Source organism: Monodelphis domestica, chromosome 3 (assembly GCF_027887165.1).
Source record: "Monodelphis domestica isolate mMonDom1 chromosome 3, mMonDom1.pri, whole genome shotgun sequence".
In the NCBI taxonomy this organism is placed as follows: Eukaryota; Metazoa; Chordata; class Mammalia; order Didelphimorphia; family Didelphidae; genus Monodelphis; species Monodelphis domestica.
This window is the reverse complement of record NC_077229.1, coordinates 417,687,347-417,702,298: the sequence shown is the minus strand read 5'-3', so window position 1 is coordinate 417,702,298 and position 14,952 is coordinate 417,687,347. Positions and strand designations below refer to the sequence as shown.

The 14,952-nt window shown below is 38.0% G+C and overlaps 1 protein-coding gene across 1 annotated transcript in view; it reads left to right on the top strand.

The window, feature by feature from the left end:
* The window catches only part of PSTPIP2 (proline-serine-threonine phosphatase interacting protein 2), a 96,434-nt gene that overhangs the window by 23,886 nt on the left and 57,596 nt on the right, over positions 1-14,952 (top strand). The window contains exons 3-4 of the mRNA XM_007486620.3: positions 6,029-6,106; positions 12,178-12,212. Of these exons, the coding sequence (XP_007486682.1) occupies positions 6,029-6,106; positions 12,178-12,212 (113 nt within the window). The remainder of the gene's footprint in view (positions 1-6,028; positions 6,107-12,177; positions 12,213-14,952) is intronic.

Sequence of the window (14,952 nt, the reverse complement as noted above, 5' to 3'; positions counted from 1 at the left end):
AAGTCCACTCAGATCGTGCTTTGCCAGTAACCTGTCAGGGAGGATATAGGGGAATCCATGTCTCCAAGACAACTCAAAACTCAAGCCTAAAATCTTAAGGTCTTATGATTGATTATAGATTTAGAGTTGGAATAGATCTTAGAGATCATTTAGTCCAACTCTTATTTTACAGATAAGGAAACTAAAACTCAAAAAAGTTGAGATGTGTCCAGAGTCACTTAGCTAATGAGTCAGGATTCAAACTTTCTGTTTCCAGATCTACATCACACCACACTGCCTTTTAAACTTAATCATTATGAGTTTAGTGGGAATTCTTCATTCATGGAGAATAATTAATCTGCAATCTCAACATGAATGGGGTGCAGTGGGTTGTCTATCCTACAAGCAGAAGGTAGGCACATGCCGTTGTACCTAGCATAATTTACACACAGCCCCTGAACATATATATATAGTCTTGTTAATGCTCAATTTTAGTTGGTCAAATGCCACTTATTTAATTTTTTTTTAAACCCTTACCTTCTGTCTTAGAATCAATATTGTGTATTGGCTTCAAGGCAGAAGAGTGGTTAGGACTAAGAAATGGAGGTTAAGTGACTTGCCCAGGGTCACACAGCTAGGAAGTGTCTGAGGCCAGATTTGAACCTAAGACCTCCTCTCTCTAGGCCTGACTCTCAATCCATTGAGCCACCCAGCTGCCCCCCACTTATCTCTTTAAGAAGTTAGAATACTGACTACTTGGGGGTCAGGTTAACCAGTAAGTATGTAAATTGTTCTACCAACAAAAAACAGCTGTGGAACATTCTCCCTTTGCCTCCCACTCTCCCCCACCCATACACACACTTTTTGCTGTCCTTGTTCTCTCTAAGAAACAGTCTTTAATGTGCATCACTTGCTGAATGAGACTGCTCCTCTTTTCCGTTTCTCTGATCTACAGCTGGATAGAACTATTTTTTCTAATATTCTTGGCCCGTAGAAGCAGTGATAAGCTCTTTTAACAAATAGCAGCCTTAAATGTGGCATCTGTACATCTTTTTCTAGGTCTGTTTCTTTGATTGAATACCAAAGCAGTGTTAACCTTTCAGTGAAAAGCAGAAAACTTTTTAGGTCTCCTCTCTGGGCTTTAAGGAATTTCCTCCACTTCTAACAATGGTAGATAATAAAAAGGAAATGTAGGGAAGCCTCTGAGGGATTTACTCTCTCTCAAGCTTTATGTGCTATAGAGACAAGATAGCTTTTCTTAGCCAGCGCTTTAAAGCGTAGAGGATTTTTTTCTGCAATCAGCTTTTAGTATCAAAGATTTCATCCAGTCAGATCAGCTCCCAGCCTCAATTGCAGAATTTAAAATCTTCCAGTCAGCTGGTTCAGTTCAAATCAGTTCTGTCTACTTCTTAACTTCTTTTCTTACTGTAGCCTTTTCTCAGCTTCTCCTCTTCTGGCTCCTGGGACTGTCTTGGTATTGACTTCTGTCTTTCTGGCCCCAAAGTAGGGTCTCCTCATATATAGAGACCTGCCTCTACTCTGAGTGGAGAAATACAAAAAGCACATTTTTGTAAGATATGACATAAATAGTCAATATACAATTGTCTCCTAGTCCTGAAACAGTTCTATGATTCAATAAACTTCAAAATCCTGGATAATTACAGGAGTTTACGTTATAATGGAGAAATAAATATAAACAAAAAAGAATAAATGAAATATTAACGCAAATCCATTGCTCTTTTTACTATTTCACATGGTTTGCTTTATGTTTCTTTTCTCTCAACATACTATTTTTCCACACTCTGAATTTAGAATATTCAACAACCTCTTGGTAAGTTCTTATGTATTGGAGGCGAAGCAAAGTCAAGTATTTGCCCAGTAATGAGTTGGATAACTTGGACATTTTTCACTGAGGGATAGGTACAGAGGTCTGAAATCCCTACAAGCTATCTGATATGATGGGAATTTATCCAGTAGAGGTTGTTCTTACCCTTATAGGTAACCAAATGTTATTTAACATGGTTATAGGAATAAGTTTCCTGGAAAATGAAATTTCTAGGTATTAAGAGTTTATCTGTTCAAATTTAGCCTCAGACACTTCCTAGCTGTGTGGTCTTAGGCAAGTCCCTTAATCCTATTTGCATAGCCCTTGCCTTTCTGTTTTAGAATTGGTACAAAGACAAAAAGTAAGAGTTACAAAAAAGTTTAAACATTATCCTAGCTGAAAATAATATCTAGCTAGCATTTATGAAGAATTTAAAGGGTTTAAAAATACTTTACAAATAATATTGACATAATAGTTGGATATTATGATTGCTCTTATTGTCATTGTTATCATTACATATGATATGAATCATAGAATTAGAGGGAACTGAAATGGTTTCTGTTTCTAGTCCAAATTCCTCAATTTCCAGATGAGGAAACGATCCAAAATGATTTCTCACTCCTTTGAATTGCTAAAGTACTTAAAGTTCATTTCTTTAATAGGGATTTCAGTTTTTTGAAGACTGGCACCATGCTTTCTTGTTTCCTCCAAGCCACCTAGGATGGGGCCATGTACTTAGTGAGTGCTATATATATAATTATTATATATAAAATAGATATACATGTATAGATATGTATGTATATTATATATACATATGTATATATATTTATATATCTATATTGATTGCCAGCTGGCCTCACCTTGGGGATCAAGGGGATGAGAATTCCACTGCCTTTGGCTACTCCAAGATACCCCTTCTGATTTGATTTTTTTTTTGTGATTCATTTCATGGCTCTGTGTTGTCCATGGAGCCCTGGCCATAGGAACCTTAATAAGGAATAAAGATATCTGTATTTTCTTCCCCTTAAATAGAAAAAGTAGCCAAATAGGATAGATCATGACCTTGAAAAACAAACATTCATATAACAAAAAGGTCCAATGCTGATTTTGTGTCTTAGGATGGTCTTATTAGCATCATAGAATTTTAGAATTAAATATATAATTAATATTTCTATGGTGATGAAATCCTAAGAAGAGTATCTAAGAAAGATTGTAGAGAATCTATTCCTGAAGATCTTCAAATTCCTGAGAATGAATGTATCATGTTATCCATCTTTTGACAGAGAGGTGATGAATAAGTCATAAATATGGGGACTCAAGACAATGTGGGAATTTGTTTTGCTCAGCTTTGCTTTTATATTATATGAATATTCTTTTTTCATTTTTTTTTTCAATTTGGAGGCTTCAAGGGAGGATGTTAGGGCTAAAGTAGCTAAAAGAAAAATGAACAAAAGAATTGAGGAAAGGCCAAAAAGAATCATAGACAAGCAGAACAATCCTGAAAGTTATTGAACTTTTTTTTAAATTTAAAGAAATAAGCAAACTCTAGATAACTGAGCAGATATTCTTAATCTGGGGTCCACAAAGAGTGCTAATAGATTTTAAGAAATCTGTGAACCTGGATAGGAAAAAATTGTGCTTTTACTTTGGACTAACCTTTGGAACTCTTTGAGTTATATTTCATGCATTTAAAAACACCATTCCGAGAAGCAATCTATAGGTTGTAACAGACCATCAAAGAGATGTCTGACCAAGAAGAAAAAAAAAAGGTTAAGAACTCAGAATAGAGAAATACATTTCAGGTATAATCATCTTTTTGTCTTCTGTAGTGTATATTGACATGCTCATTTTATTTAGTGCTTGTTTTTTTTTTTTCAAACCCTTACCTTCCATCTGGAGTCAATACTGTGTATTGGCTCCAAGGCAGAAGAGTGGTAAGGCTAGGCAATGGGGGTCAAGTGACTTGCCCAGGGTCACACAGCTGGGAAGTGTCTGAGGCCAGATTTGAACCTAGGACCTCCAGTCTCTAGGCCTGGCTCTCAATCCACTGAACTACCCAGCTGCCCCCGTTATTTGGTGTTTTTAGAGTGCAGAATTAAAAACAAAGAAACAAACAAAACCCAAGAAATCAACCAACTTCTTAAAGACCTTTGAGAAGGAAATGGGCTGCCATCTAGCCCAGTTGGTTTCTATATCAGGAAGTGACAATGTTGTAGTAAAAAAAAAAGTTCTGAATTTGTAGTTAGTTTCATAGATTCAAATCCTCACCCTTCTCATCATGTGTGATGTTGGGCACATTGCTTAGCTTCTCTGGGATTTTGTTTTCTTTCAAACAAGGAGCTTTATTCTCTAGAGAAGAACATACTCTAAGGTAGTTAAGGATACAAGACTAATACAGATGAAATATTATGAAATGATCTAAGCAATAAATAATGAAGTATTCAGTCAAGTGATATAGAAAATGAGTGCTTAGAAAAGAAAAGATAATGAGTTCTGCAGGTCTTCACAGGGATGGAAAGTCAATCTGGGCTGTAGTCAAAGATGCCTTATTGAAAGGGGTGGGATTGGGCTGAGCCTCTCAAAACGGAGAAATTTAGTTAGGCAAGGGAAGAGTATGCTAAGCATAGAAATGCTGCTCCCTTTGACACTGAACACATTCTTACTCCCCAAATTCTCCAGTGCTCTTCCGAGAGAATTTTCAGTAGTACTACACGTTTTCCAGAAGTGGGTTTCATAAAGATGAAGTTTCAGTTCATCTCTTTTGACATCACCTCCTCTCCACTTCCAAGTATCTTTTTTCTACTGTGTTGTTGTCTAGCCTTAGTGTCTTGAGCAAAACCTCCTTTTTTTCCTCAAAAAAGATTGTGAATCAAATGTCAATCTCTAGAAAATAAATTGAGGATTAAATGTTAAGATGTATTTGAAGGCTTTAAGTATTTTCCTAACTGCCAGGATCTTCTTTTGTATATTAGTAACCATAATGAGCTGGAGAAGAAAATGGCAAACCATTTTTTAGTATCTTTTGCTAAGAAAATCTCAAATGGGGCCACTAAGAATCAGAGATAACTAAAAAATGACAAAAAAAACCCCTATGAGTTCCTTTTTTTGTTCTACTAGAGAGAAGAATAATTGGACTTGAACACAGAAGGCTTGGCTTTGGTTTCTAGCTCTGCCGCTTCTTGTGGGCAAACAAGTAAAGCACTTGCCCTATGGCACCATGCAAATAACTTAACTTCTCCAAATTTCAGTCTTCTAATCTGTAAAGTGGAGCTGTAAAACAGATCTACTCCAAAGGATTATTGTAAGGAAACAGTTTGTAAACATTTGTAAAATAATGATTTACATTTAGATGGAGACTGAATGCAGATTGAAAAATATCATTTTTCATTTTATTTCCTTCCATGAATTTTTCTCTTGTATAAGTGACATGTGTCTTTTTTCATAACATGATGAACATGGAAATATATTTTGCATGATAACACATGCAAAATCTGTATCATATTACCTGCTGTCTTGGCGAGGAGGGAGGGGTGGGAAGAAAGGAGAGAAAGTGGATTGCAAAATGTCAGAAAGCAGTTATTAAAATCATATCTAAACCGCAAGTGACTTATGATGAAAATCCTATCCATAATCAAAGAAGGAACTGTTGGAGTTTGAATGCAGATCAAAGCATGTCATCTTCTACTTAATTTCCTTTATGCGATTTTTTTATTGTTTATATGCTATATGTCTTCTATCACATGAGCATTATGGAAATATGTATTGTATGAAAGTACTGGTATAAACTAAATCAGACTAACACCTCTTGGAAGAGACAGAAGGGAAAAAAGGGAGAAAATCTGAATCAATGTCAGAAAACAATTGTCAAAAATTGTTTCTACATGTAACTGAAAAAAATAAAATTGTATCTACATATAATCTAGAAAAATAAAATAAAACATAAAGAAACAATAAAAAATAAAATTCATTTATTCATCTCAAAAAAAAAAAACCCTCCCCAAACCTTAAGGTGATACACTTTGTGACTGGGTAATAGTAACAGTAGTAGTGGTAGTAACAAAACTGTTGGTTGAGATCCAGGATTGAATTGACTTTAAGATGAATTAAATTATATTCACACACACAGCATATTCACATTTCCTCTGATATAGTTAAGGCTATGAGTTTGAAAAAGACTGCTTTAAGGTCTGTGAATAACAGCATCTTCTTTTCTGTTCACCACAGGGCAGTGATTGAAGAAAAGTATGGCAAAGATCTGCTCAATCTCTGCCGGAAGAAACCCTGTGGGCAAAGTGAGAATAAGTATGTCCTTTCCCCTCTTTTTTTGTTTCCCACATTTGCCAATGTTAACCAGATTCTCCTTCCTACCCCATCCTTCCCCACCCTGCCCATTTCAATCAAAACCCACCAACTCTTTCCATTTGTGATGCATCCAAGTGGCTGCCTTTACTGTACCACTTTGTGGTTTGCTTATTCTTGGAAAAAGGGATCCATTATCCAATTCAACAAAACAGGCCAAGGTTGAGGGCTCAGCTAAATAATAAATGTTACAAATAAGTACAGATCCCCTTAACATTCTCCTATCAAGGCATATTCAGGGATTCCCCTTCCCCCCTCCCCAGGTATAGGCAGTTGGTATGGTAGTTCATTGGGGTCTAAAAAGCACTAAATCCAAGATGTAGGATGTCAAGACCCACACCCAGGTTTCAGGTCAGTCCTCCTGGGGACACAGGAGCACCTGCTCTGTTTTATAGTATATTGGCCCACAACAAGGACCCCTGAGGGCTTCTTAAGGAAGAATCAAAAGCTGTTGGTGCCGCCTCCTCTTAATGATGGTGCTTGCCCTCCACCTAAAAAAATGAAAGAAATAAAGCATCAGCCAAAGAGAATAGTTAGTTCCTTACTTATTATGGCAATGTTCAAGATGAAAATTTTATCATAAAAGGAAGACGATGTCTATTTTCAAATAATCCTTAATGGTCCTGATGAGTTATTCTAAATTCCACATTTGCTTGCCTATGCCCCCTCTCCCTCAATCTAGCTGGTGGCCAGAGGGGCCAGGCCCCATTGCAGCTCCCATTTCCTCTTCCCACATTAGCAGCCCTGACCCGCACTAGTCCCTCCCTCCACCCCCTTTTATGCTCCAAGCCCTGCCCTTCTGGGTGCCCAGTTCTCTCTCCTCTCTCTGTCTCTGTCTCTCTGTTGTTGTCTCTGTCTCTGTCTGTCTTCCCCCCCCCCTCTCTGTCTCTGTCTCTCTGTTGTTGTCTCTGTCTCTGTCTGTCTTTCCCCCCTCTCTCTCTGTCTCTCTCTCTCTGTATGTCTTTCTCTCTCTGTCTCTGTCTCTCTCTCTCTCTCCTTCCCTCCCTCATGAAAAATAATAATAAATTCCATATCAGTAGCAATGTAAAAACAAAGGTACCCCCAGAGCCTCCTGGAGAAGTAAGAGGTAGCATTATATGGGGAGATATACTATGCCCCCTCACTTCAAGAAGTCCTGAAACCATCCCCGGTCACTCTCGGAGGATTCAGTGCCTATCTGGGCACACAATCCCATGTCTTCATTTCCTCTAACTGAAATTATACACAAGCCATCCTACATACTCACCTCTTTTACTTCAAGTTTTTAGACCTCATCTGTGATTTCAATTAATCAGTGAACATTTATTAAGCACCTACTATGTGCCAGGCCCTGTGTTGAGTGCTGATTTCATTGGTAGAGAGAACTTCTTGTGAGGAAAAAACTTTTGCCAATGCATATTGGCACCTGTTCTGTAGTAGCATAATTTCAGAGAGTTGCCTGTTTTACAGACAAAAGAGTGGTTGCCATAAACTGTGACTGTGAAAATATGGTTTCATGACTGTGAATTGCCAAACTGTAAAGATAATTTTTTGTGTCTTGATTTTATATCAAAAATAAAGTGGTTTCCATGGGAAAAATTCCCAAATATGAAATATACCCAAGTCAGCTGGGTTTTATGGAGATGTTAATTAATACAAATTAAGGAATTAAGGAAAGGGAGAGAGACAGAGTAAGAGGGAATAGTAGGAAAAAAGCCTAGGCTAGCCTAGGCTTTAAGCCTTAAGAGAGACCAGTCAGTCTTTAATCCCTCACCACAAGATCCTTCCAAGCAAAACTCTAGTGTTCAGAGACCCTCCAGTTTAGCTCAGCCACGGAGAGAGAGACCAGCCTCCAATTCAGCTCCAAAACTGAATTACTTTTCAGAGGTCTTCTGACCTCCTTTTAAAGAGAATTTTCTCCTAGGACTGATCATTCTTAATTCACACCTGAGTAGACTAATCTTGTCCTTTGCAAGTTGCCTGATTAATTTGACCTTCATAGGTACTTAGCACCCCTTTGTATTAGATCTAAAAATAGACCCAGCTTAAGGGTTCCTGCTTCACTTTAAGTACGTGGTGGGGGACTTTTCATTGTTCAATCAAGAGTTTACAACTTTATCTTCCCCTAAAGTATGCCTAAGTATGGGTGGAGTAATGTTAGAGTTCCCACCTACATTCCTGACTAAGTACCTTCATTGTTACAATAAGTGGATAGCAGCCTTAACCAAAAATGTTCTAAGGTAGAGTCTGAGAAATTTTAAGATTCACACCTGGGGCTCTGAGACGTGAAGTAACATAGCTACAATGGGTGAGAAGTAGAACTGGACAAGTCACTTTATATATATATACATATATATATGTATGTATGTATATATCTGTTGATACAGGGCCTTTTCGAGTTCAAGGTTCATTATACTATACTGCCTCTTAAGCACTATTTGGAAATATTAAAAGTATAGTGAATGGGGCAGCTAGGTGGCACAGTGGATAGAGAGCCAGGCATAGAGATGAGTGGTTCAAATCTGGCCTCAGACACTTCCTAGCTGTGTGACTCTGGGCAAGTCACTTAACCCCCTTTGCCTAGTCCTTGCCTTTTTCTCTCAGTGTTGTCACCAAGACAGACAGGATTTAGAACAAAAAAGTAAAAAAAAAAAGGGGGGGGGCAGCTGGGTAGCTCAGTGGATTGAGAGCCAGTCCTAGAGATGGGAGGTCCTAGGTTCAAATCTGACCTCAGACACTTCCCAGCTGTGTGACCCTGGGCAAGTCACTTGACCCCCATTGCCTAGCCCTTACCACTCTTCTGCCTTGGAGCCAATACACAGTATTGATTCTAAGACAGAAGGTAAGGGTTTAAAAAAAAAAAAGTATGGTGGACCTGACAAATTTTCACCAAGAATGATCTTTTTTTTACCACAAGAATTGATTGAATATGTAATATGTGAAAGACACAATGAATGGGGCTAAGTATAAAAAACAATTCATTTTGCTACTCCTGGCATATTCAGAGATGTAGATATTATAGCAGATCATTTTATAATAAATTCCAGTAGAAGGAAAATTTTTGTATTGAGTATAATATTTGTTAGTCGTCAGTGATATATTTAATAGCACTGGACTGGAAATCAGAACACACTGATTTTTGTTCCATTGCTAGTTAGCAATGTGTGACAATGGGTGAATCAAAGCACCTCTCAAGGTGACAATCCATGTCCTTATCTGTACAAATATGGGTGGGAGCAAGGAGTTTGAACTAGGTTATTTCTAAGGTTCCTTCTAGCTATAAAGTTCTATTATTATACTATATTATATTATATATTATATATCTATATAATACATATTATCTATATTATATATCAAGACATATTTTAGACACAGAAAAATCTTAGTTGAATGAAAGACTCAGGACAGTTATCAAGGAATCCCAGAAAGATGCAGTGAAGCTAGAAAAGTTTAAGGAGATCCTTGATTTGGCAAATCCATTAGGCTAGCATTTAATTGATTTATATGAGAATAGACTGAAAAAATGATGACATAACTCATCATCTTTCCTTCCTAATCTACTACCCCTATCAAATTCCCTATTTCTGCAGGTGGTACCATGATTTTTATCATTTTTTCTCATCTGAAAACTTGTGGGTCTTATCTGAGTCTTCTCTTACCCCTAATCCTCACATCCAAATGGACTTCCAGAACATGTCTCTCATTATTTCTCTACTCTCTGCTCCTACTGCTCCCATTTTACATTCTCATTACCTTTCCCTCTAGGCTATTGGAATAATCCCCTAACTGGTCTCCTGGCCTCTAGTCTCTCTCCTCTCTAGTCCATCCTTCACATAGTGGGTGTGATAGATAGATAGACATAGATGATAGATAGATATAGATATAAATAAATAGATAGATTAAATGATGAATGGATGGATGGATGGATGGAGATAGACAGACAGACAGGTAGATATAGACAGACAGATATAGACAGACAGACAGACAGATAGATATAGATATAAATAAATAGATAGATTAAATGATGAATGGATGGATGGATGGATGGAGATAGACAGACAGGTAGATATAGACAGACAGACAGATAGATAGATATAGATATAAATGAATAGATAGATGGAAGGATGGATGGATGGAGATAGACAGACATAGATATAGATAGAAAAACAGATAGACAGACAGAGATATAGACAGATAGACAGATATAGATAAATAGAAAGACAGATAGACAGACAGTAGATAGGTGGATAGATAGATAGATAGGTGGATAGATAGATAGATAGATAGATAGGTAGATAGATAGATAGATAGGTAGATAGATAGATAGATAGGTGGATAGATAGATAGATAGATAGATAGATAGATAGGTAGATAGATAGATAGATGATGGATAAGTAGGTAGATAGTCATATAGATGGGTGGATGGAGAGATAGATGGATAATTTATTAAATACTCACCATATGCCAGTCACTGTGTTAAATATTGGGAATACAAAAACAAGATGGTCTCTACTCTTAAGGAATTCATACTGTAATGGGGGAAGACAACACATAAAAGGGGAGCTTGGACCAAGGACCAAGGTTCCAATTCCAGCTTTCTAACTATTGACCAAATCCCTTCCTTTCTTTCCGCCTCAGATGTCTCATTTTTACAATGAGAGGGTTTAAAGTACATAATCTCTCCAATCCCTTCCTGCTGGAAATCTATCATCCTATGACCTTTTGTACTTCCTTTCTTTATATCTGTTTCTTATGCAGGCCTTGGGCAGGAGCTCTTTGAGGGATTCACAATCTGTCCTTGTAGCCCTGGTTTGCTCTCATGACCTAGGAATGGGGAATATTAGCAAATGAAACAAAGATGGATTCCACTGGAGAAAAGAACAAAGATGTCACTGTGATTTCTCCCTTCTGCTAGCCATATGCCAACAACAAAATAGTATTAGCACCCAGATAAGGAAATTCTTTCACCTTTAGATCCAGAAGAGACTGGATCTATCAGTAGGTCTGCCCCAGCTCCTTCAACTGAGAGACCTTTCCATGTCCCCGATACCTGTCTAAGTTACGCTGGTAGGGAGCTAGCTATTCAGGGAAGCCCATTCCTGGCACTTAGGTCACTAATGAATTCCTTTAGGTAGAGGTTGGCCTTACTTTGGCAGTGCAGCAGGCTTTGTCTTTTGTTGTTATTAAAAAAATAACTCTTACCTTCTGTTTTAGTATTAGTTCCAAGGCAGAAGAGTGAGGTTTCTTGCCAAGGGCTAGACGATCAGGGTTAAGTGACTTGTCCACGATCACACAGCTAGAAAGAGGCTTTGGAACCCCCAAAGATGAGTCTTTCTGACTCCAGGTCTGGCACTCTATCCCCTGAGCCACTGAGCTCTCCCACCTAGAAACTACTTTGAAAGGAAAACAAATGTGTCATTTTAATATCTAAACTTTGCACATTCCTCCCTTCTTGGCAGAGGTGGTCAATAACATGCATGAATATTACATGTACTTTCTGATGTGATTGATATTAGTTTTGATTAGGTGCTTTATTTTTTCCTTTCTTTTTTATTCTTTGTCACAAGGGCATGATTTTGGCAAAGAGAGGGGATCTTTTATTTTTTTTAAAAAGGAATCAGGAGGACCTGTGTTCAATTCTGATATCAAAAACTTTCTAGTTGTGTGACCCTGGGCAAGTCACTTAACCCCCATTTCCTAGTCCTTTCTGCTTTTTTTGCCTTGGCATTGAAACTTAGTATTGATTCTAAGACAGAAGGTAAGAGATTTTTTTTTTAAGGTCCCTTAGTACTAATTCTGTCTTTAAAAATAAAAGTTCATAATAGGATGTTATCAGAGAAATATAAGACTGGAAAAAAATAGCAAGCACAGATCACAGTAAGAATGAAGGCTGATGATGTTCTACTAGTATTCAGTGGGGAGCAAAAGAATTCAATTCTTTGTGTCCTAAGGAGGGGAACCCCTGTGGGAAGTTTATGGGACAACATGGTTTGGTCCTGTCCAAAACTGTAATCAGACCCTTGTTTCTTTTTTAGCACCATGAAGAGGGCCTTGGATGTCTTCAAGCAGCGTAAGTGGAAATGTTTAAGCTTGTTCTCTTTTACAGTCAGACTAGTGAAAGTCTAAAGACTGGAGGACTTGTGAGGTGGCAAACCCCCCCCCCCCCCAAAAAAAAAACAGCAGAATTCCTCTGGATCTGTGATTCCAAGAGAGCTGGGCAACTCGCAAGAGTTTCTCTTCATTTGTTCATTTAGCAAATATTTAACCTGACAATCAATTAAGAAACATGCTATGTGCCAGAAAAATGTGCTATGTGTTGGAGATAGAAAACCAAAAATGAACTAGTTCCTATTTTCAAGGAGTTTATGGTCTGTCTATTTAATGAGAGACAAAGTATTACAGCAGAAAGTGTCCTAAATTAGAATCCCAGAGCCTGGGTTCTAATTCAGCTTTCTAAAAAAAAATTAAATTTTATCTTTATTTTATTTCAGTAACAAATTTCTACATGTTTTCTCCCCCCCCCCCATTATTTAATTTATTTTTTAAAAGAATAATTCAGCCTTTATATGTACTACGGAGGTAGCTGGGCGGCTCAGGGGATAAAGCACTGAACCTGGAGTCAGGAAAATCTGAATTCAAATCCAGCCTCAGATATATACTAGCATTGTGACTCTAGGTGAGTCACTTAACCTCTGTCAATCCACTGTAGAAAGAAATGGCAAACCACTCCTGTATCTTTGCCAAGAAATTGTGGTCCTCAGGGTCATGAAGAGCTGGACATGACTGAATAACAACAATATACTTACTTGTGTCCGTGGCCATTCTCTGAACCTCAGTTCCCTCTCTTAAAAATGAAGATAATGCCTAAATATTAATAATACTAACTTCATGGGATTATGAAGATGAGAGATCCTGGGCTCAAATCTGGCCTCAGACACTTCTTAGCTATGTGACCTTGGGCAAGTGCTTAGCCCTTGCTGCTCTTCTGCTTGGAATCAATACTCAGAAATGATTCTAAGATGGAAAGTAAGGATTAAAAAAAAAAAGAAGTAGCCATTTCTCACACTTTTAAAGCTACTCCTGTGAATTAACCAATTCTTATTGTTTGGTCCCCTGGGGCTGTTCCTCTTTTCTAATTCTTTGTGGGCTGAGGGATGGGTTTCTTTCTGATGTAGCCATTTTTGTCTTAATCAACACACCTAGAAGGCATGGAGAAAACAAAGTAAGAAGCCTCTCATAATGGTTTCTGTCTCTGGACTATATTTTCATTGTAAGAGTGTAAATGAAATTTAGGACTTTACCACTGAGAATTGAGTGTGATGAGAAGAATCAAATCTGGATTCTGTTTTCAGCTGACATTTACATGCTATGGGGCTTTGAATAAGTCACCATACATTTGTGAGTGATCTTAATTTATGAGGGTGGCCCACTCAGTGGCCCACCATCATATTTGACTTTATGTATATATATATAAAACATCAGATGCCATCTTCCACAAGAAGGAAGCCTTTCTTTTTTTCCCATTGGATGGCTATCCTATTTTTTATTAATTACATATGACAGATTTTGCATATGCTTTTCAGAATTCTCATTTTTTGAAAAAAAATATATAATTAATTAATTTAGAATATTTTCCCATGGTTACAAGATTCATGTTCTTTCCTTCCCCTCCCCCCACCTCCCTCCTGTAGCTGATGTGCAATTCCACTGGGTTTTACTTGGTCATTCATCAAGACCTATTTCCACATTATTGACAATTGCACTGGGGTGATCATTCAGAGTCTATATCCATAGTCATGTTCCCATCAACCCATGTGATCAAGCAGTTGGTTTTCTTCTGTGTTTCTGCTCCCACAGTTCTTTCTCTGGATATAGACAGCATTCTTTCTCATAAGTCCCTCAGAATTGTCCTGGATCATTGCATTGCTGCTAGTAGAGAAGTCCATTATGTTCGATTATACCACAGCGTATCAGTCTCTGTGTACAATGTTCTCCTGGTTCTGCTCCTCTCACTCTGCATCAGTTCCTGGAGGTCATTCCAGTTCCTATGGAATCCCTCCAGTTCATTATTCCTTTTAGCACAATAGGATTCCATCACCAACATGTACCACAATTTGTTCAGCCATTCCCCAATCAATGGACACCCCCTCATTTTCCAGTTTTTTGCCACCACAAAGAGTGCAGCTATGAATATTCTTGTACAAATCTTTTTCCTTATCTCTTTGGGGTACAAACCCAGCAGTGCTATGGCTGGATCAAAGGGCAGACAGTCATTTATCGCCCTTTGGGCATAGTTCCAAATTGCCTAAGGAAGCTTTTCTTGACTCTTCTAGTTGTTAGAGCTCTCCCTCTCTCTCTGTCTCTGTCTCTCTGTCTCTGTCTCTCTGTCTCTGTCTCTGTCTCTGTCTCTGTCTCTGTCTCTGTCTCTGTCTCTGTCTCTGTCTCTGTCTCTCTCTCTGTCTCTCTCTCTGTCTCTCTCTCTCTCTCCATCTCTCTCTCTCTCTCTCTCTCTCTCTCTCTCTCTCTCTCTCTCTCTCTCTCTCTCTCTCTCTCTTTCTCTCTCTCTCTAAATAATCTTATTTTTACTTATCTATGTAATGTGGCTTTCCCTCAGTGTATATAAGGTCCCTGAATGTAAGGACTGCTTTTTATTTTGTCTTTGAATCCTCAGCTCTAGTGTACTTTACCCACAGCAGGCACATAATAATTGCTTATTGGTTTTCATTCAATCCATACCATCTGATGGTGTGCTGAAAGGCACTGCCAGCTGGGAGTTAGTTTGGGTTCTGGTACTGATTCTGCTACCGACA